Here is a 26,688-nt window from a genome sequence, read left to right on the forward strand (position 1 = left end):
TATTTATTACTTATAAGAAAAATTGTAATACTGTTTACTATTCCATTAGTTTTTTTGGGTATACCCAAAGTTTCCAGTCGAACACAGGGACTAATCCCCTCGCTGAATTGTAGGCACCTCTTTTGGGTGGGACAGCTGGGCTACCTTTGATTAAAGATGGATGAATCTCTTCCACTCAACCACACCCTCCAGGTTGTTTACTATTCATTAGTTAAATCAACTCTTTCTTTTTTCTTTAGTAATTTTTAATTATTTTTAAATGTTTAATAATTCTTTTAATATAATTTCTAAATATGGAGTATAAAAATTTTATATATTAATAGTAAACTTAATATTATAAAAAATAAATTTAAAAATAACTTTAGTCAAGCCTTGTTAACTGAATCAAATCATTGATAATTATTTAATTGTTACTTATGAGAAAAAGTGTAAGATTTATGACGAAAAATGTGATACTTTTAAGAAAAATGTAATACTTTTAAATCAAAATAAAATATTAGGAGTGGAAAAATTATTTATGAAGAAAATTGTAATACTTATGAACAAAAGTGGATAATTGAACATATTACAAAATTTAATTGACAGGTAAAAATATATTTTAGCAACAACCAAATCAATTTCACTGAAGTATTGGGTAATTAATAGTCTTGAGATCCATCCTACTAGTTTTAACATAATATTAAACTATAGACACTTAAATTCACATTTGGCATCATCCTGCATCCGGTCATGTTCTAAACTGCTTATACTAAAAGTTCATATTTAAATAATATACCAAAACCTTAAAAAGAAAGTATACCAAAAAATGAATATTCAGTATATTAAAAATAAATATTCAATATACTAAAAATGAAACATTTTTTTTTGAATGCTATTGACTCTATTAGATTGTAGTATCTGTTCAAACATACTTTCTCAACTTAATGAAGCACAAAGAGTCAACGCCGCCTCCACTGAGGCTTGATCCCATGACCTCCCATATGGAAGAAGTCACTACATGCAAGCACAAAAATGAAACTTTAATCATACTAAAATTGAACTTTATGTCAATGATCCACCTTACAAGGTGGAACATGGTATAATGATTGCTCTTCTCTTGTACACAAAAAGAAATTCCTAAAATGCTTCCAAATTCATGACTATCTGTGCACATCAAAACCATGCTTCCAAATCCAAACCTACTAAACTCAACCAAAGAACTTGAGTGTATCAAGAGACAAACTGTTCATTTGACACGCAACTATAAGTTATTTATCTTCAAATTAGTTTAGATAGTTTAATTAGTTAGAAACTATCAAATAATTAACCATTCTTAGTTTAGGAACAATAGACAAGCCAAAATTTAAGCTAAAAAAGGAGTCTATGGGAGTTTTGGGTCTAGGCAAACTCAGCGTTTTCTTCTTTTCCTTTTCCAATTACCTGTTCTTTTATGTTGTCTTGCCCGTGACGTGAGCACATAACATACATCAGCAGCTGAAAATTAGCCTATGATTTTTGACATGCTAGTTAACTTTGGCTTTCCATGCCAGGTACTTTTTGTTTTCTTGTTTGCATCTTTTCCATTCTCTTAGAACAGCAAGAATCACGTGCAGAGCAACTGGGAGAAAGAAGGGCTGCAGAAATTGAATAGGAGAAGGAGAGAGTAAGACAAGTGCTCTAGATTTTGGGTGTTTGGGAGAATAAGTCAGTCATATGTCAGCAACTTACCGAATAGACAGCAAAGCAGTGCTCGAATGAGTAGTAACTCACTGACATCATAGATGGATGATAAAAGGCATCTTCTGCCAAGGATCTTGCTTGTCTTGACGACACTGATCGCAAACAGAGTAAACTAAGAAATTTGCAAATCAAAGTGCCAGAGGAGGAGATTAGTGAAAGCTAAAAGGCAAAATAAACATACCAGCTGAACCATCATAATTGCCAATTGATGCATTGCTTAGAGATGACTTTGCAGCGTCAAGAGAGAACTTCACCTGCACATAATTAATATTAATACTATATAAATAATAAAAGCATACATTTCAACCAGTTCTGCAATATCTAAAATAGTATCCCCTTTCTCATAAAAGAAAGTTTCTTTTAACCAGCTTGGTTGGCGTGAGTGGTTCTGTACTCTCATCCCTTAAGAGAGTTCGGGAGTTCAAAACCCCCTCTCGTATGGAAAAACCAATATGGCCAGCACTTTGATCCTTAATTGGGCCAGCCCGGTGCAAACAGGAATTAGTAAATATGGTACGAGCTTAATGGTGCCTCCTATAGTTAGGGCCTACTCAAGACACCTCGTGGTCTAACCCAAAAAAAAAAAAAAAGGCTTCTTTTTATGTGACAGAAGGTAAGGTGCAAATGAGGTCAAACATATATCATGATCAATATGTCATGATCCCCGGCACAAATCCTTCATGACCACCTCATGAAGTCATGATGTGGCATGTTTCGATTTGTTAATTGGGATATTTATATAGAAATGATGTCATATAAATTAGATATAGAAGAGGTTCATATAACATTGCCAAAAGCCAATTGTAGGTAACTGAAGTTAACAAATCTCTACCAACACAGAGCAGGTGCAAAGGGTTCAAATATGATGGCTCACCAGCAGGAATATAAAGGAGACAAAAATATAATGGAATCACTAACCTGCTTCCCTATCTCATCCATAATTATCATCCTAGGAAGTGATTGAACCTGAATGAGAAATTTTTCAGGATCTAGACATATAAGTAAAGGACAAAGGATGGGGCAGCTAATGACGTACCAACCGACTAAGTGATCCAAGAGTGGTACCACATTGAAGAAGATTGAAGCATGTATGTTGTCGTGATATGAAATCCAATTCCCTTAAAAAAAAACAAAAAAAAAAACAAAAGTCTTTGAATTATCATTAGCAAATAGCTTGCAACAATGTAACACAACAAGAAGTTATCCCCTTTTTCCTCACAAGTGTGCCAAGATGTTACTTAAGAAGACAAGGGAAGTAGTTAGTTATGCTATTCTGGGTAAACATAAAAAACCTAAATCAAAAGGAAAGGTGAAAAGAAAATATCATTTAGAATTAAATTTTAAGGGGTCATCATCATGAATAATACAACAGATGATTGCACTAAAATTATGGATTTATGGTTGTAAACACCATAGTGGCATAAACCACATACAGAGTAGGAGTAGTAGTTATTAGAGGTCTGGTTTTTCAAGACCAACATAAGCCCTCCAACATTCATATGTAAATAAACAGAAGGGAGAATATAGAGAGGAATAAAATTTTCTGCAACAGAATATGAAATGAAGTATTGCATGGCAGTAGAAGCAATATGTTGACCTTCATATTCTGAATAACAATAACTATAGTTATTATATTCAATTTTGTATAAGCAGATGATGCATATTTATCATCAAGCATGCAAGACAGTTTTTAGACCTACTCCCTCCCAATTATATTCATTGTTTTTAAACATAGTCTAACCATTGTGTAAAGCCTTTTTCACTGGTTAATAGTCTAGACGTGGCAGTTGCACCAACATATAGGCTATCAGAATTCAAACCAAAGAGTTGCCGCAGCTGCCCCATGAAAACTTCAAAAACCTTCTTCAATTCCTGTTTCAGAATGTGCATTAATCAATTCAAGAACCCATGTTAGAGCTACTTAATAACCAGCAAACATATTCGATAATGAAAAAATACCAATCTTATACAATATTGAATCTGAATGCTGACCTCAGAGGAAATCTTATGTCTGAGAGGTTGCATCTCTGAATTCTTTGAACATGAGGGAGGATTCCAAACAACAACTCCTCCCCACATCTGAAAAGAGTCATATTCATGTTATGAGGTTGTGAAAGAGAGATGCAAGATAGAAGGGCATACTGGGGATGAATCCTATACTCACAGGAGATATAAACCCATTTGTTTTGGAAAGCTCTCCATTTGGAAGCAGCAACTGAAGAGGACACTCTTCTTCTGATGGCACATACCTGGAATTAAGCAATCCAACAGAAACGCTAGTGTTTCAGATTTTACTGATATAAAGTTAGAGGCAGCTATGGTAAAAGCATTCTCTGCAGAATCATATTTTTATGGGGATAATGCAAAGGATAATGGCCTAGTTTGGAAGAGCTTATTTTCAGGTAAGCCCTTAAGCTGATTATTTTACAATGGATATTGTTATGAAAATAGCTTATGGCTTCTGAAAAGCTGTTCTTAGCTTATTTTCATCAGCTATTTCAAGGAGTCTATCATAATAAGCTGAAAACAACTTTTTGAATGCCAATTGAAATGAAACACCTGAGCTTATTAAAAAGTTTCTTATTGTAAAAGCAATTAATAAGCTGGTTATCTAAACTGTGCCTAATACCAGTATATCAGTTTGATTTGAGTTCCAAGGTTGCCTAAAATATATGTGGCAATCTATTCCCTTTGTTTGTTCCCCAATTAATTTATGAGTGTTGATTAACAGTGGTATTCAGTTAAATAACATACACCACAAAGTGCAGGACTTTTGACCGGCCGCCAGCTGCTGTTGAAGTATCCAAATGCCACTCATTTGAATTCACCTATAAAGCTCATTAGTATAAATAAGGAATTCTACAACATCCTCAGTAACAATAAAAGTAAAATGACTTACGAAGAAGGGAAGATCCTTAATACTGAAAATATAGCTCCCCTGTTTTTCATCCCATCCAGAAAATGAGGACTTTGGAGTATGGTAGAGAACCTGCATGGCAAAAATGAAAATTATATCTTTTTATAAACACTACATGGGACAGAAAGAAAGATTGAAATCTCAATGAGTCTCTACAAAGGCAACAATGTAGTGTGAATGCAACCTGACTCTCCACACTAACGTCAGCTATTGGTCTCAAAGCTTGGACAATAGGAGCCAACAACATATCATCTAACTCTTGAAAGTCCCTGCTTATGCAAAAGCATTTTAGATGAATATGTGCAAAGAGCTAGATAAAATATGTTTGAAGAACACTGATGCCATCTGATTGCATATCTGCAATTAGAAGTAAATAAACTGTCAAAGAAATGACTTTAGAGCATCTTTATAAACTTTAGCTACAAGGTAACAAGTACTATGATTGTCCCAGGGTTGCAAAACAGGGAGGAAATACAAGGCCCTTGTATCAGAATCAAAACGATCAGCTCATAGAAAAACTAAACAGAATATTAAGAAGATAGTGGCTCAAATTCAAAAGAAATAAAACACCATATGTTCCAGTATAAATGGTGGCATAAAAAAGATCAAAATCATCTGAATTTACAAAAAGGAAAGGATAAATTATATACCAATCATAAATCCAATCATGGGGATCAGCATTCAAGAGATTGAATGAAAGCACAACCCTACCATCTGCACCAACTGGCATAAATTCCCCATGAATTGATCCTTCCTCTTTCCCACCATTCACAAACACTTCCACAAAAATTTCCACCACTTTCTCCACAGATTCCTGCTCAGAGAGCTTACCTACAATCCAAGCATGACGATATTTCCCAACCACAGCTCTCACCTCTTCATCCCTGTTCACCACCACTACTGTATAAACCCTACTGCTCCTACTATCCAACAGAGACTCTAAAAAGTCATCCGTGTTATCCAAACTCTTCTCAAAATCAAGTCCACTTAATGCTCCACATTTCCAAACAATATCCTGGTTTTCACTGTAAATGCAATTGGAACTTGAGCTTTCAAGTGTTATTGCAACTGTAAAATTGCTTAAACAAGTACCGCAAACCGGAGATTTGGCTGAAGTGAGCTTTTGCATTTGACTAGTTATGAGAAAACTTAGCTCACTGGCAGTGGAAGTAGTGCTATGATCTAAATTCACAAATACAACTTGGAATTTACAAGGGAATAGCAAGGGACTCCTTTCGATGGATAAAGCTAGCGAATCGATGTCTTTAAATGGCAATGGCGCTCTATGGATCTCGATTGATTTCAACAGAAATGGCAAACCTATAATCAATTTTCAAAAAATAAGAAGGAAGATACAACTTGAAGTCGTGGCAGTTACGAATTTGAGTTTTTCGTGCATTAATTAAACAAATGTGCAGATGCATAGTAAGTAATAGCTGGTGAGTTACCAATGAGGAAAGAGATGAAGATGGTGAGGGTAAGAAACAGCCGCTTCCTTCCGGGTTTGGTCTTCCGCATGGTGTTCGGGTCGAAATCGTTGACAAACGACTGCTCAGATTTCTGGTTATTATCTTCTGCACTCGGCGCTTCGGAGATTTCCGCCATGGCTGGAACCTCGAGTTAGGAGTTGTTCCTTCACTTTGTTTCTTTCTGAATAATTCAAAGCACAATTTCTGTTATGTCATTTAAACGATGCGGTCAATACAGGCCAACCAAGCCCATCACGGGTTGGCAAAACGGGTCGGGTCAGACCGTTTTCATATGGATTGGGACAATCCCAACCTAATTTGTAGTTTTCAGTATTGTGTGTACCATGGTCCACGACCATACAAGTTGTGTATATCATATTTTATAATACATTCAGTACAAAAATAATATATATTTAATATATTAAAAATGTACTTTTTGTTATGATCCACATACGACTGTGTGGACTATGGTCTACACAATAATTTACCGTTTTCGAGCTAACAGGCTAAATAGGTCAGCCCGTATTAAGTTAAAAAAAAATATTTAAATGTGTTTTTAAATGATTTATTTATAAAAAAAAATATTTAAATGTGTTTTTAAATGATTTATTTAATTATTATAAATCCTTTAAAAACCCTCAGATCACACCCAGACAGGCAGACAGTTAAGTGCTAATAGCAACTCAACAAATCAACAAGATTTAAGAATAACTATAAATACATAAAGATTAAAGAAAATATAAATTACTAACAAAAAAAAAAAAATTACTTAGTAGAGCAGTAGGCCAGTAGCAGTGGAGGCGAGGAGCAGAGAGCTGGAAGGGGGCAGCCGGGCAGCCGTCGCGGAGCAGTGGTTCTCGGCTTCTCGCTGGCGGTGCTGCAGTGGCGTCGTTAGTCGTGGATACTGGAGCAGCCACCGTCGTCCTCGATGTATTGCCGATTTGCCGCCGTCACCCGTCGGTCATAGTCGTCGTCTCCCAGTAGGTTGAGAATTGAGGTGAGGAGTTGAGCACTTGAGCTGTTGTCTGTTGAGGTCGTCGACTAGAACCAGAGTTGAGGAGTGAATTAGGGATTTAATTTAGCCAACTAAATTTTACAAATCCCTAATTCACGGGTTATACAGTTTTTTTTTTTTTTTTGAAAGACGGGTTATACAGTATATAATTGTATATAATATATAATATATCTTGATGTAATTTGATCTACTAATTAGCTTACTCTATTGAGATTGTTATACGATAACGCGTCGATTGTATGTATAAACAATATTGCAATATGAAATGGAAGAGATAAGTAGAGAGAAAAATGAGAACTCAAAATCTAGAAACTTCAAATTCACTTTATTCATCCTTCAACATGAATATATATACAATCCATATAACCCTTCACTTTATATAACTAACATATAATATTAATAGGGAAGATGAAGGGATTGAAGAAATAAAGGCCATTATGTTAATATTTATAATACTCTCCCTTGGTCATTATTTAACAACACTCATGCCTCGTTAAAAACCTCGCTAGAAAAACCCAGTGGGAAAAACCTAGATGAGGAAAAGAGTACACGAAGTATGTCAAACCATGTGTTGCACCGATTGCATCATTAAAAACCTTACCATAAGAAAATCCAGTGGGGAAAAAGCTTAGCTAAGGAAAAGAGTACAACCATAAGCCTTCCGGGCATAATTTTCAAGATTTCAAGGGTCTTCAGGACTAACCACTCAAGTGCACCAACATCGGTTGCCTCATTAAAAACCTTAGCCTAAGAAAATCCCGTGGGGAAAAACTTAGCTAAGGGAAAAAGAGTACAACCATATGCTTTCGGAGCGTAATCTTCAGGATTATTTCAAAAGCCTTCTAGATTGTTCATTTCAGTGCAGCTAGGGGTTGTCGCTCCCCCTGAAAATAACAATCTTCTAAGCCAACGCATCCCAATTTCATAAACATATTACTCAAAAGTGGATGTAGGCAGAGAATTAGTGAACATATCTGCAAGGTTATTCACTAGGGCGAACTTTCTCAACAAGAATTTTACCACTCTTCTTGAGTTCATGTGTGTAGAAGGACTTAGGTGCAATATGTTTTGTAAAGTTTCTCTTAACAAACCTGTTAGTTGCTTGGGCAACACAATCTTTATTCGTCCTCATATGGGCCATTTGGGGTAAAACATATAACATAACCAGTTTTGGACTTTGCATTATAGGGGTCAAATAAAAGAGCTAGTGTCCAAGTAGGCCATCAAAACCACATATTGGTTTCTCACATAAACGTCAAAATCTTTGTACCTCGAAAATGATGGAGGATATGTTAAACATCATTCCAATTTTCATTGTAGGGGGAAGCACTAAATGTTGCTAGCAATTTCATCGCAAATTCAATATCAGGCCTGATGCGATTATGAAACTTCTAGTTCAATAATAGTGCTCCAATAACAATGAAGTAATGGACTTCCAGTCCCAAAATATCATCATTATCATATTCGAGTCTAAATAGTCCTTTATCTACTTCAAGAGATTATTGGACAATCGTATGTGTGATAAGTAAGTGATACTTGTCCATATAAAACATCTTCAAGACATTTTTCAAATAGGCTAACTGGTGTATAAAGCTTCTTCAAGGAGAAGCTTGATCTTCAGGTCGAGACAATACTTGGGTTTCCAAGTCTTTATTTCAAAACTCCGTCTTTCGGTATGAGCTGATATCACCAAGCTCTCTATGTGTTTCAATGATATTTAAACCAGCAATATCGACTGAGATAATAAACAAATAACTCCATTAGTAATTCTTTAACGAACACATAATGGTACATATTTGCATATTCCTTCTTCGGGAGGAAAAATACACAGTCAACTAAATCATTCAATATGCATTCCTTCTTCAGGAGGAAAAACACTCAGTCAATAATATTCAATTCATACAAAGACTTTTGTAATTTAATGATACACGTTGTGATTTTCACTTTTCACATTCCAAAAGTGTTGAATCCATCGGGGATTTACAAATAAATATTAGCGTATAATGACCAGTAAATTACGGTCATGACGTTCATCAACTGCATATCTAAATTCATAATTCACTTCAAATAATGTTAATTTACGGAACGTAATGTCATATGTTGTGGGAGATAATATTTGATCAAAATCAATTCAGGGTCTCTGCGTAAACCCTTAAGCTACCAGTCTCGCTTTATATCATACCACCATATTGTTGTTATTTCTCTTTCGTACAAACACTCATTTGTAACCTACAGGGTTAACATTAAATGGTGTACGTGTTATAAAGAGAATACAGTTTTAGCGAGTTGAGCTGTACATGCCTTAATTGCTCTTTTATACATTAAAAAAAATCAGGGCACTACTGGTGCCTAACTCTGGATCCAGATTCTCATATATTGAGAGCAATTTATAAGGCAATTGTGTTGTCGACAACTATAACATTTATCATAAATAATGTTTATATATTTAATAATAATAATTGTTTATATATATATATAATTAAGTCAATCATATTAACTCCTTGGAAATTTATTAACAATTATAATCAATCTCGACTATATTATCTTGCCCTAATTTAGCTCTTCAATATTAGTATATATTTAATAGTTTATGCCCTAATTTTTATTTTCTCTCCCTTATGTCCCGTATTTGGTTTCAACCATACATATACAATTATTTTATTGACAATTATAATCAATCTTGACTATATTATCTTGCATTTGTAAACTTAGAATTGCCTATTTAAATACGCAAATTCAACATTCAATTATCTATGCATGAACAATTCCAATATAATCTTACCTTGATATATTTTAAAGTACTTATTTAAAAAAAAACATTGGGCATTATCTCAATCGCGCACATTACGCACACAAACAAAACACCTTCATAACACAACATCACGCATGTTAAGCACAAGCCTCACGCATGTTAAGTACAAGTCTCACTTATGTTAAGCACATGCCTCACGCATGTTAAACACAAAAAGCACACGCACCTTAAGTTTTAAAAACAACCCACATTAAGTACACACTCACGCACATTAAGTACAAAACTCACGCACCTTAAATACACGACTCACGCACATTAAGCACAAAACTCACGCACATTAAGCATAAAACTCATGCACTTTAAAGTTTCAACAACAACTCACACAACAACTCATATTAAGTACACACTCACGCATATTAAGCACAAAACTTACGCGCATTACGCACAAGACTCACGCACATTAAGTACAAAACTCACGCACATTAAACATTACACACTCACGCACATTAAACACAAATCACGCGCACATTAAGCACAAAACTCACGCACAGTACAAAACTCGCGCACATTAATCACCCGCACAACCGCATGGGAAACACTTAAATGCATCTGAACCTTAACCTTAACCCCCCCCCCCCCCCCCCCTCTCTCTCTATCTATATATATATATATATATATATATATATATATATATATATATATATATATATATATATATCTTATTATTTTTATTTCTTTGTATATATCATTCAATATAGAATGTATTTTTTGTCTTTTAAATATTTATTCTATTTCTATATATAAAATTAACCAAAAAGCATAATATAATTCACGAAGTCTATTGTTTTCGCAGTCCAAATAATAAAATAGAATGTTTATTCTATTTCTAATATATCCCATTTTTTTTAAGAATATAATTTATATTTCACAATTAATGCACTAAATTGTTTTTCATAATTGTTGCAACAAACGCCAATAATGGAAACCACTGCACACTTATAACTTATTACAGAAGCGAAGGACAACACTGCTTTGCCTTATACGTAATCTTTGTCTACTTTTCAAGTTGAAGGTGATACTCCATTTTCCATCATTTCTCTGTGCTAATCTTTTGCTTACTTAGAAAATCAATTTACCTCAGTAAAATAACATTAGAGATTTTATTTTTTATAGATAAAATTTCACTTTTGGTCCCAACTATAATAAATGAATCAAATTTTATTTTTGACTATTAAAATTTTTTAATTAGATGCATGAATACGTAATTTGTATTACATTTGGTCATGTAATCCAATTTTTTAAAGTTCTACTACATGTACTCTCAAATTCTACTCATTCACTCTTACTTCATGATGTGGCAAACAAGGATATACTATTTTCATCGAGTTCTACTACATGTACTCTCTAATTTTACTCCCTGATGTGACGGATTCTGATAAGTTTTTTTTTTCATGTGGGTCCCAATACAAATGTCTACATCAAAGATTTTGTGTGTGGGAATACAAGTTGGGAGTACAAAATGAGAGTACATGTAGCATTTTCCATTTTCATCATTTGGGTCCCAGGAAAAGTGTCTACATCCAAAATTTGTGAGAAGGAGTACAAGTTGGGAGTACATGTAGTAATTTTCAATTTTTTGGCCAACTATTATTGGAAGGGCAAATTATGCTGTGCATTTTTGTGCACACGGATGCAAAAACGACGTCGTTTTGATTAAAAATGTGCGTCCTACTTAAAAAAAAATTCAAATTTTGATTCCCAGCAACAACATTATGTTGTTCATTCATTCTAGATTTTTAGTTCATTCATTCTGGGTTTTTAGTTATGAAATTATGGATGTGTAGTTATGCAATTTTGGATTTATAGTTATGAAGTTATGGATGTGTAATTATGCATGGTGTAGTTATGCAATTCTGGGTTTATAGTTATGAAGTTATGGATGTATAGTTATGTAATTCTGGATGTATAGTTATGAAGTTATGGACGTGTAGTTATGCAATTCTGGATTTATAGTTATGAAGTTATGGATGTGTAGTTATGCAATTCTGGATGTATAGTTATGAAGTTATAGATGTGTAGTTATGCATGCAATTCTGGATGTATAGTTATGAAGTTATAGATGTGTAGTTATGCATGCAATTCTAGATGTATAGTTATGAAGTTATAGATGTGTAGTTATGCTTGCAATTCTAGATGTATAGTTATGAAGTTATGGATGTGTAGTTATGCAATTCTAGATGTATAGTTATGAAATTATGGATTTATTTTTTTAAGTTGACGTCAAAACGACGTCGTTTTTTGCATCAGTGTGCACCATGCATGGTGCACACGGATGCACAGCATAATGCTCCTATTGGAAGTACTATGAGCACTTCTGGGCAGTGTTGCAAATATCCCGAGATCGGTGCCTAGGTGTTAGGCGCTGATCGGCTGCCTAGTGTATTACCATAATTGGTGGTCTAGGCAGCTGGCTAGCTAAGCAGCCTCCTAGGTACCGACTAGGTCGCATAGTCGGTCGATTAGATATTGTTCTATTCTTTTTTAAATGGGTTATTTCACTCAAAGCGAAATCATTTTAAGCGAAATAATCCTAAATTGTTGAAACTCTAGATGTTTTTAGGTTAATATTTAATATTTCGGCATTAACTATTAAAGTATTAAATAATTTATAATTATCAAGTCTTAAAAAATTTTAAAAAATCACATAAAAAATACACGGGTGTGCCCTAGGCATTAGTTGTTCTCCGAGTGTCTAACGATTTTTTCAACCATGCTTCTGGAAGAGCACAACTTTTAGATGAAATAATTAAATGACAATGCCAAATGTAATATAAATTACATAATCATATACATAATTAGAAAATTTTAATGCACCAAATGTGATTCATATATAATAGTAAGGAGGAAAGTGAAATATATTCTTTTTTTTATATTATCACATTGTAAAGTAATTTTCCCTTAATTACATAGATTAGATCTGAGTCCTTCAGAGTTCTGACATTCACATTCTGCTTAAAGTCCTGCCTTTTCAAAGTGGGGGTTTACTAGACTTTGAAAAACAAAAGGAAAAAAAAAAACACAAAACTTTTTATCTTGAACATTTTTTCTCTGACGATTCGATTCTTACCGTGATTCAAATAGTTATATGAATCGTTAATTCCACCAAAGGGTTTCTTTCTCACTGTTAGTGGATATAGCTAGGGTTTTAGGGTTTGATGTGGTAGTTTCTACTTTCTTGAAGAAAGCATTGTTTTGTGAAGTTGGGGTTTCTTGAAATTTGATGCTCAGTAAAGGGGAGTTAATAATCTGGTTAGCGGGTGAAGAAAGGTGGAAGCTTTAAGGTGTAAAAAGATGATTCAGCTGCTGTTCTTAGTTCTGTTCGCGGAGGGTGCTGTGGCATTCCTTCTAATGGTGAAGATTGGGCCTCTAAGGGAGTTGGTGATGAAGGGGTTGGATCAGGTGAAAATGAGGAAGGGGACTGTTTTGACTATTGCTGGTACTTTTTCTGCTATCCTCTTTTCCAACTTTATTAGCATTGTGAAGATCCAGAACAAGGGTGCTAAGCTTGGTACTATGACACCCATGGATCAAGTTCTTTGGAGGACCAACTTGTTGGAAGCTACTCTCATGGGTATCAAGTCCTAACCTTTGTTTTTTGTGTTTTCAATACATTTCTTTGTGGAAATTGCCACTTTATGCTATAGTAGTCCTGTTCTATGTGGCTCTTGTGTTGTTAACAAATGGAAAGTTGGTGTCTTTTCAATTGTTCTTGCCCCAAAAGTTTGAATTCCCGATGTAAATCACGATAACTCAGTGGCTCAACAAATAGGGATTTGCCCACTTTGGGCATAATCCCTACAATGCTGTTGCCGTGTTTTGAACCTTAGTCTCTTGTCCCAAATTCTGCCTACTAAACCTTGGTCTTTTCAATTGTTTTGTTTGAAGATTGGATTGGATTGCATTGCATTGCATTGTGGTTGCTTATATCTAGTTTTGTTGTGCATTGTTACTTCATTTACTAGAATACTTGCTAGAAGTTTGGTCTATCTTGTGAATATAGTGTGCTCTCTTAACAAGCTTCATATATTGCATATACTTGCTCTTCTGTGAGTGAACGCTCTGCATTTCTGCTCTACATTATTTATCACAGCTACAATGAGCTTGATGCTGAAGAAGTTAGTAGTAATCTTGGAGTTGGGGAGTAGTTGGGAGGAGGGTAGTAATGAAAATGGTCGGGATTAGTTCTGGTATTATGTAGTGTACCTAAATTTTGCCATGATTTGCAAGGATTAGTTCTGCATTCCAATATTAATCTTCCAATTTCACTCGAGTTTATTTCCTGATTCTTGGTGGAAGCTGTGAATTATTTGTCTTATAATGGGTCCGAGTAAAATACAGCAAGTAAAAAAGCCTAGTAATTTAGTACATATCAAGTCCTGTTTAATTATACAAATGAAAGGATGAAATTGTAAGCTTTTGTGTAACAGTTCTTTCATTTATGGGGTTTTTTTATGTAGAGCATAATATATAAACATAAATGTGCAATCCAACTATCAACTTAGACTTTTAGTTGAGATGGAATATATGCTTCAATTAATCCCATGCCAAAGGTCATGGGTTCGAATATAAGTGGGCTAACATTGAGAAATGTGAAGCATGCTGGTTAAAATTTGCATTATCATTTTAATATGAACAAATTTCGTTTTGAAGGATTCCTTTGTGCTTAATTCTTATTCTTGACCTTACACTTACAGGGTTCTCGCTATTCCTTGGATTCTTAATTGACCGCATGCACCATTATCTTCGGAAATTGGTTGGGTTACGAAGTAGTGTGGGGACGTCAAAGAATGAAGTCGAGAAGCTTGAGAAAGATAAGCTGTCCTTCAAGGAGAAGGCTGAGAAAGCTGAAGGGGAAATAAAACGGCTGCAGAAAGAAATCTCGAGTTTAAAGGATAGTTTGAAGAAGGCTAAAGTGGAATGCGAGGAGAAAGGCAAAGAGGTTGAAACGGCAGAAGGACACGTTGCTGCGCTTCAAAAACAAGCTGCAGATTTACTTCTGGAATACGACCGGCTATTAGAAGACAACCAAAACCTTCAGGCCCAAGCACTCGGTGGTCATCGGAGTTGAGACTTTTTTGGTCACCCGCCATGCGGATGAGCAGGCCGGGCTACGCCTTCTTGGGTAGAGAATGAATTTTGAGGATTGGAGTTTGGAGGAAATCCTGTAAAATTTTATTCAGGCTAATCTAAATCTTGATCTCCTGCTGTTGCTGTTGTGATTTTAAAACGATTTCGAAATTCAATCAAAATATTTGGATAGCTTTGTGGTTTTGCTTTGCCAAGCTTGTTATACTATATGGATTCCAAATTAGTCCCTTGCATATATATAAACATAAATGTACAATCCAAAAGATGATCTATCATCTATGTGTTGGGGATTATTTTGTGGTTTCTCTTACATTTCATAATTTGTGTTATGTTTTTGCTATTTATGTGCTATATACATGCACATTGAGTTAGAGAAATTTTTAGCTCAAGAGGAATTGAAAAATAAAAGGATAAAGTATAAATAAGTTACTGAACTATTTGGGAAACAGCAATTAAGTCACTGAACTCAAATAACTTCCAAATAAGCCATTGAATCTCAAATAGTTCAGTGGCTTATTTGTACTTTTATCCCAAAAATAAAAAAAAAACCCAAATCATTTAGCTTAGAGGGGGCAATATAAGCATGATTGAAGTATAACCATTAACCACCCAAATTGGCACCTTTAATTGAGCTTACAAGTTACAACAACAGTGACTAAAGAAATTCAGTTGGAATAAAACATATTTGACAGACACTTCACAACATACAGCCACCAGAGCAGATAGTTGAAATTAGTCATTTACAGTCACTTGAATCAAAGCTTTATTTCATGAAAACAAAACAAAATCTAAGCTGCAATCTGTCTGCAACAGCCTCTCAGGGCTTCACTCACTCATCAGTACAAATGCTATTCTGGCTGGAAATATGGCCTCATAATTTCTTTCTCCACTCGGTGCGACCCCTATTTATCTCGACTCCATTGCTAGATAGTCTAAGCAAATGCAAGAAGCACTCGTTGTCGTTGTTTATAGCAGTGGCAGATTCATCGACTGGTTCGAGGCTCGTGAGAGAATCAACCACATCATCATGCTGGCATTCCCGCTTGTAATCCAGTGTAATGGTTTGCAGTTCACACGTATCAATGATTTCTTGAGGCATACTCTGTTGTGAAGACAAACACCATGTTAGGAATATCGCACCTTATTGGCAAAAGATTTTGTCGGTAAAGGGCCAAGTCCAGCACCCTGCCTCTTGAAAATGTGACAATATAAGAAAATAAAGTTGCGCCTACGCTGTGAGCTATAGCTTTTGGTGTAGTGGTAAGCGTTTGATCTAACAAGTGGCATCAGAGCCATGTCACGGGTTTGAGAGTAAAAACTGTGCAGTTAAGGCTGACAGGTGCTAGGAGGGGGAGGGGGAGGGGGAATTGTTGGGTGGAGGCCGGTGAAAGGCCAAGTCCAGCAATTGGTGGTTAGAGGGATTGATGGGCGGAGGCCGGTGAAGGGCAAAGTCCAGCACCTTACCTCTCGAAAATGTGGCAGTATAAGGAAATAAAGTTGCGCCTTCGCTACGAGCTATAGCTTTTGACGTAATGGTAAGCGTTTGATCTAACAAGTGACATCAGAGCCATGTCACGGGTTTGAGAGTAAAAACTGTGCAGTTAAGGCTGACAGGTGCTAGGAGGGGGAGGGGGAATTGTTGGGTGGGGGCCGGTGAAGGGCCAAGTCCAGCAATTGGTGGTTAGAGGGATTGTTGGGCGGAGGCCGGTGAAGGGCAAAGTCCAGCACCTTGCCTCTCGAAAATGTGGCAGTATAAGGAAATAAAGTTGCGCCTTCGCTACGAGTTATAGCTTTTGGCGTAGTGGTAAGCGCTTGATCCTAACAGATTTCAGATTTCATGACAGTAAACAAGATAATATAATACCAATCAAAGTTCACTAACCTCCAGTACCCATCCAATGTAGGTGACAAAATTTAAATGGTGGTTCATATCCAAATCAGCTCTTCGTGGCTGTGAAGTTACAGAATATGTGAGTACGGCAAACAGAATTCTGCTAGGCTACTCATACTTTCAAAATGATTACTCACCACCAGCCGAAGTACCGAATACTGAGCAGGATCTCCCAACTTGGGTATTTTCTTAGAGCTCGAATTGTTATCCTCGGGAAAAGAAAACCTAGCAATAAATTAGGCCATTAACATCAGTACCGTACATAAGACTATAATAAATATAATATGATAGATTTAAGAGATGGAGAATGGGTGCTGTTAACTTCAATATGGCACTTGAGAACAAACAACAAAAAACTAAGCACATAAAAAGGGAGAAAACAAATTATATCCTCTGTATCATTCCACTACAATTCAATGGACTCCTGGCATTGAAAAAATGTAGTAGTAGAAGAGATAGGATAAGGAACATCGCATTTACCTTGGCGTTTTGGGGCAATAAGGCATTAACTCGTTACGAACATCATCAATAACTTTCTGAAGTCGTCTGGTGTCATGGTTCATCATCAACCACATGCTGCAATTTATACATTAATCTTCCGTTAGAAATGGAATAACTGATAGAAAAGTCATTCAAACGGACAAGCCAAAGTAACAAAAAATAAATGTGCAAGATTTCTTAATAATCAGACAGCATAGGTGACAAAATTGATAGAGATCATAAATTTGACCATCACTCAAATTTGTTGAGCAAATTCAACTAAATGTGTTACTAGAAAAGCTGCTTAGAGAACAACAACATAGTAAAAGATCAAGAAAATTAAAGCATACAAAATGCCACTCTGAAAATAAGTTCAAAACTGTATCAGCAATTCAACAACATACAAACATTCTAGTACACCTGGTAGATCTTCCAATTACTTCACCAGATGCATAATCCTTAATGACCCAATCACGTCTCGTCCCAATCCTTCCCTCGCTAGCAATCCAAGTCTCTATCTCAATGACATCACTCCTGCACATATAACAGTTAATACAATTCATGGTTGCAGCACATTTGTACCAAGAGGAAGGGAATTAGTACTACCATGCCGGGTATTTATAAATCTCAATGTGCATTCGTGCAGCAACCCATATAAGATGCAATTTCCTCATGGTATGAGTAGTTGCAAATCCATCTGCTGAAAACCCAACACTCTGAGCATGGTTGCAAGAGACCTCCTACACAGGGAAATCTTAAAAAATCAATACAAAAGTTCAGTCAAAGATATATGGGTCTACATCAACTTCAAACCTTATTTCATCATCAGTGACTCTCCTGTGAGACCGTTTCACTGATCCTTATCGGTGCAACGGGTCGGGTCAATATAGAAATATAAGAATTAGTATTACATTTTTCAGTATAATAAATACTTCATTTTCATTTTGATCCGACCTGTCTCATTGACAAAGATGAGTGAGCTAGTCTCACACAAGTTTTTGCCTTTGAGAGTGGCTCTCTTGTGAGACGGTCACACGGAACTTTATCCGTGAAAAATATAATACTTATGCTGAAAAATATAATTAATATTACATTTTCATATCGACCTGACCCGTCTTACAACAAGAATCCATCAAGTTCTCACACAAGTTTTTGCCTTTCATCAATATCTTATAGTTCTTATTGTGAATATGGCAAATTCTAACATTTAACTTGCCCAACAATAAATGCCACACTGAACAACTATAGAACTTCAGAAACATCAAATAATTTAATAAAGGAAGAGGATTGAGAAATTTAGAACTGAAACTCCCAGTGTAATTCAATTATCCTAAATCTTAAAAAAAAAAAAAAAGAAGAAAGAGCAATCTTAACCTGCAAGAGATTGGCAATGGCTTCAATGGTGGCGGTTTTGTTAACGCCGACCTCAGAGCACCGGATAATAAACTTCTCCTTAAACGAGAATCCGTCCGCCGCCAAGCTCCCAAGCCGGAGCTGATTTGCAAGGCTCGACTCGAGGGCGCCCGGCTCACTAATCTTCGGCTCCTGAGTTGACACAGCCATAATCGGACTAGTGCGAAGAGAGGCGCCGGAAACGACGGCATTCCGGCGTGTAGTGAATACCGGATTCTTGGGATTGAAGAAGCGGAGGCGGGTGCCGCGGGCTAGATCGGAGGCGCCGACAATGGCGTTGCATGTGGACAACATTGTACGTATTTACAGAAATACCGGCGAGCTGATGGGCAGTAATCAGTGGTTTTTGTGGTGGGGCTTTAGACTTTAGAGGGCAACGGCGATGAGCTCGAAGCGGAGATCCAGAGGCGGAGGGACTGCGAGCGTGTGAATAGACTAAAATGCCACTGATTCACTATGCATCTATGATTACATAGAAAATGATATAATTGTACTCTTTTAAGTTAAAAAATAATTGTAGGCTTGAATAGACCAGGACTATGTGGTCTAATGGTATTCGGGTTGGATTTCCATTTTAAAGATTATGAGTTCAAGCCTCAGTGGAGGCGTTATTGGTTCTTTGTGTTTCAGTAGGTTGAGAAAGTATATTCTTTGTGTTTCAGTAGGTTGAGAAAGTATATGAACAGATACTACATTGTAATAGAGCCAGTAACTTTCAAAAAAAAAAAAAAAAGGCTTTCAAACAAAAAAAAAAGTTAAAAAATAACGACGAAGTACCTTTCTGTTTTTTTTTTTTTTTTTTTTTTTTTTTTTTTTTTAACTCTTTAAAAAAAATAAATTAGATCCTATAATATATTACGGAGTATATACTATATAATATGTTTACAGGGCTCAAAACTTAGGTCTATCCACAAAGACTAAACACCAAATTAGGTATAGATAATTGGTTGAAGAAGTTGATACCTAGAAAGGGCAAGAATCCCTAATCTAAAATTCCAAACCCCTCTCAACCACCTTGGGCCTTGACCCGAGCCTCATCACAAGGGCAAATTATTATGTGGACCCGAGTCCAAAATACACAATTTATATACTGAATGTTTATAATTCGCAAATTACGTTGTGGACTCGTGTTCACAATGAGTCCAAAACGATGTCGTTTTAAGGGAAAACGCGGCATTCTAGTTTAAAAAAATTGATTTTGTCTCGCCGTTAACGGCGTTATTCGTTTGTGGCATTATGAATGTATAGTTATGGAATTATGAATGTATAGTTATGAAATTATGAATGTAAGTTATGGAATTATGGACACAGAGCTCTGACATTATGAACTTACAATTATGAACATATAGTGATAAAATTATGAACATAGAGCTCTAAAGTTGTGAACATAGAGTTTCGAAAATTATGAATTTACAGTTATTGAATTATGAATGTACAGTTACGGAATTATGAATGTACAGTTACGGAATTATGAATGTATAGTTATGCAATTATGAATGTACAGTTATGCAATTATGAACAAAGAGCTTTGACATTATAAACTTACAATTATGAACATATAGTGATAAAATTATGAACATATACTCCTATAACAAAGTGGTCTGAATTTTTTTTTTAAAGTGAAAGAGAACAGTGCCACGAACGACACCATTACCGTGTCCAGCATGCATGCTGGACACGGGTCCTTAGCATAACGATTGTTTATAATTTTGTAAAAGTTAAACTGCACAATTTTTTACTTTGTCAGATTTTTTATTTTGTTTTCCCTTTTTAATTTTTCTCCTTTTGTTTTCTCTTGATTATCTCTCCTATGTGGCACATAACAAATCACAAAAAGTCCTAGACTAGTGTGGATGCACAATTAGTTTGGTATTATGACGTACTTGTTAAGTTCCTAAAAGTAAAAAACGAGGTGATTTGATCCTGTTGTATTCATTATGTCCCAAAATGACACGAAAAGGAAACAAATATAAAAATAACAACCAATCATAGGAGGTGATTACAAAATGAATGATCTTTGGACACCTTTTCAAGCATGTGGATAGAATGTTAATTGAGTTTTAAAAAATTATTTTCATTCTTTCCAGCATAAGTTTAACTTGATAGTACTCAAAAAAAAAAAAAAAAAAAAAAATTAACTTGATGATAGTGAAGTGACATAAAGTATCAACCTTGGGAAGAACTAGCTACCATTAAGATAACTTGTGAGATATTTGCTTTAGAAAAATCCTCCACTGAGAGCAATGGAGTTAATGATAATTTTAAGGAAAAAGTTGATGGGTATAATGTAGACGTAGATAATACGAAACATCATTTTTTTAGACATAATTTAGCATATATGTTCAGAAAAGTGTGCAAACTTATCATTGAAAGTGTAGTCATGCAAACTTATCATTGAAAGTGTAGTCATAAACATTTTGGACTTCCCATAGATACGGATGTTAGCCCAAAACTGATAAACTAGCCTAATACGCAAATTATGTTGTGCATATATGGTGTACACGATTACAAAAACGGCGTCGTTTTGATTAAAAACACGCGTCCCACTTAAAAAAAAAAAAAATCAAGTTCGATTCCTAACAATAGCATTTTTGTATGCATAATTTGAATTATATATCCACAATGAATGAACTAATATCCACAATGAATGAACTAAATATCCACAGTGAATGAATAACTAAAAGTCCAGAATGAATGAACTAAATATCCACAATAAATGAACAACATAATGATGTTGAGGGGAATCGAAACTGATTTTTTTTTTTTAAATGGGACGCGCGTTTTTAATCAAAACGACGTTGTTTTTGCAACCATGTGCACCATGCATGGTGCACACGGTTGCACAACATAACTATTGAGCCTAATAAGATTGGAATTTTTTAGGGTTAAGACTGAAAGATTTTGACTTAGTAAAAAATCATACCGATAAGTACGAAATCAATAAGCCTGGTGGCCCGAACAAGCTAGCCCAATAAAATAGCAGACTGATAGGCACGAAACCAATAAATTCGGTGATCCAAACGAGCTAGCCCCAATCATTATTGTGTGGACCATGGTCCATGTAGCTGTGTGGACTATACTATCAATGAATGTATTTTTAATATATTAAAAATGTACATTGTATTCAAAGAAAGTACATTATTTGAATACTGAAAGTACATTATTTTGTATAACGTGCATTCAGTACATAAATAATGTACTTTTAGTATATTAAAATTGTACTTTTTGTTATGGTCCACACAATAATTTGCCAATATATTACAAAATAAATATTTTTATGAAAATAAATAATGAAAGATAAAAAAAAACTTATTATAATTATTTTATTATAGTGTAGATATATTAATTATTTTTAGTTGTAATTTAGAAATGGCGGTTTAGATTGATTGAATAAGTTTATTAAAATTGAAAGTTTGAATGCCAATTTGAAAATGTCAAAAGTTTTAGTTGAGCATGTTCAATGAAGCCGATAACCCTAGGTTTTAGGGTTGTGGCCAAAAATTTTAAACTTAACAAAAAAAAAATTTATAATATAAGCTTGAATTGATAAGACCGACAACTTGATAAGGCTAGTACAAAACCAAACGGGCTGGCTGGATTGATATCCCTACCCATACAACAACATCCTAATCCTTACAAGTCAAGATGAAATTAGCTGAGGAAAGGCAATTCCTATCGGTTATATATGAAAACTAGTATGATACCCGTGCGATGCACGTGGAATAATTTGTAAAATAAATGTTATATTATGTTAATAAAATATTAGAAGAATTACATGAAAAGAATATAATTAATCTCATACGACGAAGTAAATTTTCAAGTATATATATATATATATATATATATATATATATATATATATATATATATATATATATTTATATCAAGGTGTGTAGTTAGTATGATAATGCACGGATTAAATATTTGGAATATTAAAATTATAAACAACACATTTATAATAGAAGATCAAATGAAAAAGAAATTCCTTTAGAAAAAGAAATATACAAAATAAACTCAATTCTTGTTTTTTTTTGCAATTTCTACACACATTGAAGAACCCTTCTACAATGAGGTTTTGTCAAATCTATCATCATATTCGGTCATTCACAAATCTTTCGTTTAGATATGCACATTGGTCCACTTCCACCAGATTTGTTAAGGATCATCATATAACCATTGAGGAAGCAAATAAAAAAAAAAAAAAACTTAAACTCTTTGCAAAATAAAGGAAATAAGAAAATACAAAACCCTGCATAAGAACAACCCTGAATAAACATTCTCTTCAAAAAAAAAAAAAAAAAAAAAAAAAAAAAAAAAACCTGCATAATGTAGGCATTATCTATACCACTTCCAACCAGCAGAGGCACTGCAGCTACCCAAACGCTCATTGAGTCGTCACCATCTTCGACCTCTACCCTGTGCAAGTAATTGAAACATCCAAATCCTTGCCTCTTCTTCGCATGTTGCCTCGCCTCCGCCATGTACGGTTTCTCCACCATGGCCAGCCGCAGTTTTCCTTGTGTGGTCATTGATCGACCGCGACTGCAACGCATTTAACACCTACGCGAAATCCAAGAACCCAATCCTGCGACCACTATGCCTCTGCTATATATATATATATATATATATATATATATATATATACTACTACTACTACTACTACAAAAATAGCCATCATTCAAGATAGAACAAAAATAGCCACATGAACAATGCAAACCTTTTCACCATAAAGCTTTTCCAGTTTATCAATGGATCCATAACAACAATCTCCTCGCCATCCTCACTAATCCATACAGAACGTGGAGTTCCCCAGAACTTACTTCGAATCCCTTGCATTTTCCTGTCAAAGAACACACCTCATTAAAAATATCAAGTGATAAATTTATTATCTGAGTTGTCAAACAGTACCTAATCTGCTACTTCTTCTTTTCTTTTTCGCCGGAATGGGATCGGAATCCAAACTTGATCCATTTCCTTCCCGCAATCTGAGACCTACGTGAAATCCATGGACCCAATCTTGCAACCACTATGCCTATATATATATATATATATATATATATATATATATATATATATATATATATATATATATATATATATATATATTAATGCAAAGATGATATCGAGAATTGAACAGGTACCTTGAGCATAACAATAGATCATTACTCTTTATCAATAAATGTTTTCTAGAAATAGGAAAAGACATATGGATAAATGAGTTGTTTGCCTAGGAAATCTAATCCAGGAACATACACCATTAAATACATCTTTTATACGGAATAATTAAATATTTCAAGAATTGTAAAATATCTGAGATTTTGCTCAAATATCACATTTACCAAACGGTGTCGTATTGCTTGGGCGGGAATTGGAGCCATTTTTTGTGGCCAATACATCTGGCTTTATTATAGATTCTCAAATATCACATTTACCAAACGGTGTCGTATTGCTTGGGCGGGAATTGGAGCCATTTTTTGTGGCCAATACATCTGGCTTTATTATAGATAAGATTTGTCATGTTCCAATATCCATGGGAAAGAGTTACAAAAATATTATGACATATATGTAATATTGATGCGGATGCTTATCATATATCGTTAGAAAATCTTGTCAAATTGATGTAGGCAACATTTACTAAGAAGGGCAAACCATTTACTCCTTATTTATTTATTTATTTATTTATTTATTTATTTATTTATGGAATGAAAAGAGAACTGTAATTCCGTCCCCATCTTGGGGTGATCGGAAGAACACCTTCACAAAAAATGAACTATTCAAGGAAGAGGCTAAAGGACTCAAACAAGATAATAGTAACATATTTATTATTATTATTATTATTATTATTATTATTATTATTATTATTATTATTTTTTTTTTTTTTTTTTTTTTTTTTTTTTTGTGGCAAAACCGCTTGGCTTGAAGGTATGCTAATCCACTACAAAGTTTTCTTTTCTTTTATCAATTTGATTTAAGGAGTAGTTACTCTTGACTATGTGAAAGATCCAAAGGCATATGAAAGATTATGTTCAAAATACAAGACAACTTTGTGAATTGTTAGTTATGTCATTTGACTTATCAAATGCCCTAAATAATTTCATGAGGTTAGCAAACCCAGTGTTAAAGTCATTTATTGAATTTCTTGATAAGTCTTTTAAAAGTGAAAAATGTAATAGATAAATTAGTAGACAATATTATGAGCAAGAAAACGCTACATTAAAAAAAGAAAAAAGAAAAACTCAAGGACGAGTCCTTAGAGCATCCACACTTGTGGTTTATTTGAAGTTATTTCAGTATTAATTCTCTCCATCCAAGTTAATAGCTAATGTGGGTGTAGGTTATTTGAGAAATAATATTACTGCAAATGTGGGGAGAATGTCAGAAATACAAAAAAAAAAAAAAGAGAAAAAGAAGAAGCAACACAGGCTGGTGTGGAAACACGGGCGCGTGCAGTGCACACGCCCGTGTGACGCGTCAGGCGCGTTGACAGCGCGCCTGACGCGTCCTTTTTTTATTTATTTATGTTTAAAAAAAAATTTAATTTATTTTTTTTTTCTTTCTTTTTTCTTTCCCCCATCTTCTCTTTCCTAATCACTCTTACATTATCCCCCAATTCTTCCCAACCAATGTGGATGCTCTAAGCTCCGGGGGCAGCAAGCTTATGTTGATAAACTTACGAATGAGATGTTTTGTATGGAAAAGATCACTTGAAGTGTTGTACTGTAAATCTGTTTCTTTATAGGACCTTGGAAACATATTTGTGTCAATTACTTGGTGCACCTCAAATATTATTTCACTTTTGTGAAACAAATTTTGCAATTTATACTACCTCCATGGTATATAATTATATTGCATCATGATTTACAATTAACACCTTCTTAATTTTTTATTTATTTATTAGTACTTATTCAAATGTAAATTTGATTCGATGCCTAACACTAGAAACTCTTTGACAAATCAAAAGTGATACATAATATTTACAAGAAAATACTTGAAGTCTCTAAGATGAGATTTGTCATGTATATAGAGAAATATGAGGTAGATGTGGTACATGAAGGGATGCTAAACTATAAGAGTGTTAACATGAAAGAAAACCTAACCAATGTAGCTACTAGCTAGGTAGTTTGAAAATTGGATACTCTTTAATTAATTATTCTCAATATTTGTGATTTCTTTAAATTAATTTTTTTTATTATATGCTTTTAAAAAATTATATAATTTCCTATATATTTCGTTCAAATTTATATTTAAACCAAACTTTGTTGAGAAGGAAGTTAGCTTTTGAATATTATTTAAAGTACGTCTTTGAGTTTGTCATATATTATATTATTTGTATTTTTTATCCTTTTCTCTTGTTAAAATTGTCTTCGTTGGGAAGAATATGGGGATAATGTAAGAGTGATTAAGAAAGAGAATGGGGGAGGGGAGAGAAAAAAAAAAAGAAAAAAAAAAGAGAAAATTGATTTTTTTTCAAAAAAAAATAAAAAAATAATGCTGTCAGGCGCGCCGACTGGCGCGCCTGACGCACCACCAGGCGCGTGCAGTGCACGCGCCCGGCTTTTGCACAGGCATACCTCTTTTTTTTTTTTTTTTTTTTTTTTTTAAATTTCTGACATTAACTCTTCATTTGCAGAGTGATTCTTTCTCAAATAACTCACTCCCACATCAATATTATTTTTGGCTTGAGTGATTTATTTCTGAAATATCTCCCTATTCTCCCCTTAGTGTGGATGCTCTTAGTAATAATAACCGGCACACGTGGGATCCAATAAGAGTCCGGCAAATTATTGTGCGGACCAAGTACATTTTTAATATACTAAAAGTACATTATTTTTGTACTGAATGTACATTATTTAATAATATATAAAATAATATACTCTTCAGTAC

The 26,688-nt window shown here is 34.5% G+C and overlaps 3 protein-coding genes across 4 annotated transcripts; 1 reads left to right on the top strand and 2 right to left on the bottom strand.

Annotated features, from left to right (window-relative positions):
• Positions 1–1,376: 1,376 nt before the first annotated feature.
• Positions 1,377–7,202, bottom strand: LOC109182747 (GPI transamidase component PIG-S-like). 2 transcript variants are annotated; one of them, XM_019332923.1, is made up of 14 exons: positions 6,919–7,202; positions 6,085–6,288; positions 5,287–5,956; positions 4,821–4,905; positions 4,619–4,708; positions 4,474–4,547; positions 3,884–3,968; positions 3,712–3,798; positions 3,461–3,591; positions 2,756–2,837; positions 2,638–2,685; positions 1,901–1,973; positions 1,708–1,811; positions 1,377–1,613 (listed from the first exon to the last, which is right to left on the bottom strand). In XM_019332923.1, the coding sequence occupies exons 2-14, from the start codon at positions 6,239–6,241 to the stop codon at positions 1,503–1,505; spliced, it is 1,797 nt and encodes a 598-aa protein (XP_019188468.1). In that variant the 5' UTR covers positions 6,242–6,288; positions 6,919–7,202; the 3' UTR covers positions 1,377–1,502. The 2 variants fall into 2 exon arrangements, with proteins under 2 accessions (XP_019188468.1, XP_019188470.1); XM_019332925.1 differs by having other exon boundaries at positions 6,085–6,286; positions 6,875–7,202.
• A 5,707-nt stretch (positions 7,203–12,909) lies between these two features.
• On the top strand, positions 12,910–15,204 carry LOC109182749. The gene is made up of 2 exons (XM_019332927.1): positions 12,910–13,503; positions 14,627–15,204. Exons 1-2 carry the CDS (start codon positions 13,224–13,226, stop codon positions 14,998–15,000), a joined length of 654 nt encoding a protein of 217 aa, XP_019188472.1. The 5' UTR covers positions 12,910–13,223; the 3' UTR covers positions 15,001–15,204.
• A 391-nt stretch (positions 15,205–15,595) lies between these two features.
• LOC109182748 (oleoyl-acyl carrier protein thioesterase, chloroplastic-like) lies at positions 15,596–19,247 on the bottom strand. Its single transcript, XM_019332926.1, has 7 exons — positions 18,766–19,247; positions 17,998–18,131; positions 17,812–17,925; positions 17,392–17,487; positions 17,049–17,136; positions 16,903–16,971; positions 15,596–16,122 (listed from the first exon to the last, which is right to left on the bottom strand). The coding sequence occupies exons 1-7, from the start codon at positions 19,096–19,098 to the stop codon at positions 15,892–15,894; spliced, it is 1,065 nt and encodes a 354-aa protein (XP_019188471.1). The 5' UTR covers positions 19,099–19,247; the 3' UTR covers positions 15,596–15,891.
• Between the last annotated feature and the right edge of the window lie 7,441 nt (positions 19,248–26,688).

The sequence above is a fragment of the Ipomoea nil genome, unplaced genomic scaffold, assembly GCF_001879475.1.
Source record: "Ipomoea nil cultivar Tokyo-kokei standard unplaced genomic scaffold, Asagao_1.1 scaffold1074, whole genome shotgun sequence".
Classification (NCBI taxonomy): Eukaryota; Viridiplantae; Streptophyta; class Magnoliopsida; order Solanales; family Convolvulaceae; genus Ipomoea; species Ipomoea nil.

Bases quoted from the DNA above. Each gene is read 5' to 3' on its own strand.
- LOC109182749 (XM_019332927.1), top strand. From the start codon at position 13,224: ATGATTCAGCTGCTGTTCTTAGTTCTGTTCGCGGAGGGTGCTGTGGCA. The intron at 13,504-14,626 runs GTATCAAGTCCT...TTACACTTACAG, and splicing joins GTTGGAAGCTACTCTCATGG to GGTTCTCGCTATTCCTTGGA.
- LOC109182748 (XM_019332926.1), bottom strand. From the start codon at position 19,098: ATGTTGTCCACATGCAACGCCATTGTCGGCGCCTCCGATCTAGCCCGC. The intron at 17,488-17,811 runs GTGTACTAGAAT...TATAAATTGCAG, and splicing joins GTAATTGGAAGATCTACCAG to CATGTGGTTGATGATGAACC. The intron at 17,137-17,391 runs GTAAATGCGATG...ATTTATTGCTAG, and splicing joins TATTGCCCCAAAACGCCAAG to GTTTTCTTTTCCCGAGGATA.
- LOC109182747 (XM_019332923.1), bottom strand. From the start codon at position 6,241: ATGGCGGAAATCTCCGAAGCGCCGAGTGCAGAAGATAATAACCAGAAA. The intron at 2,686-2,755 runs GTACGTCATTAG...TTTCTCATTCAG, and splicing joins TTGGATCACTTAGTCGGTTG to GTTCAATCACTTCCTAGGAT. The intron at 1,614-1,707 runs GTAAGTTGCTGA...CAATTTCTGCAG, and splicing joins ACTGCTTTGCTGTCTATTCG to CCCTTCTTTCTCCCAGTTGC.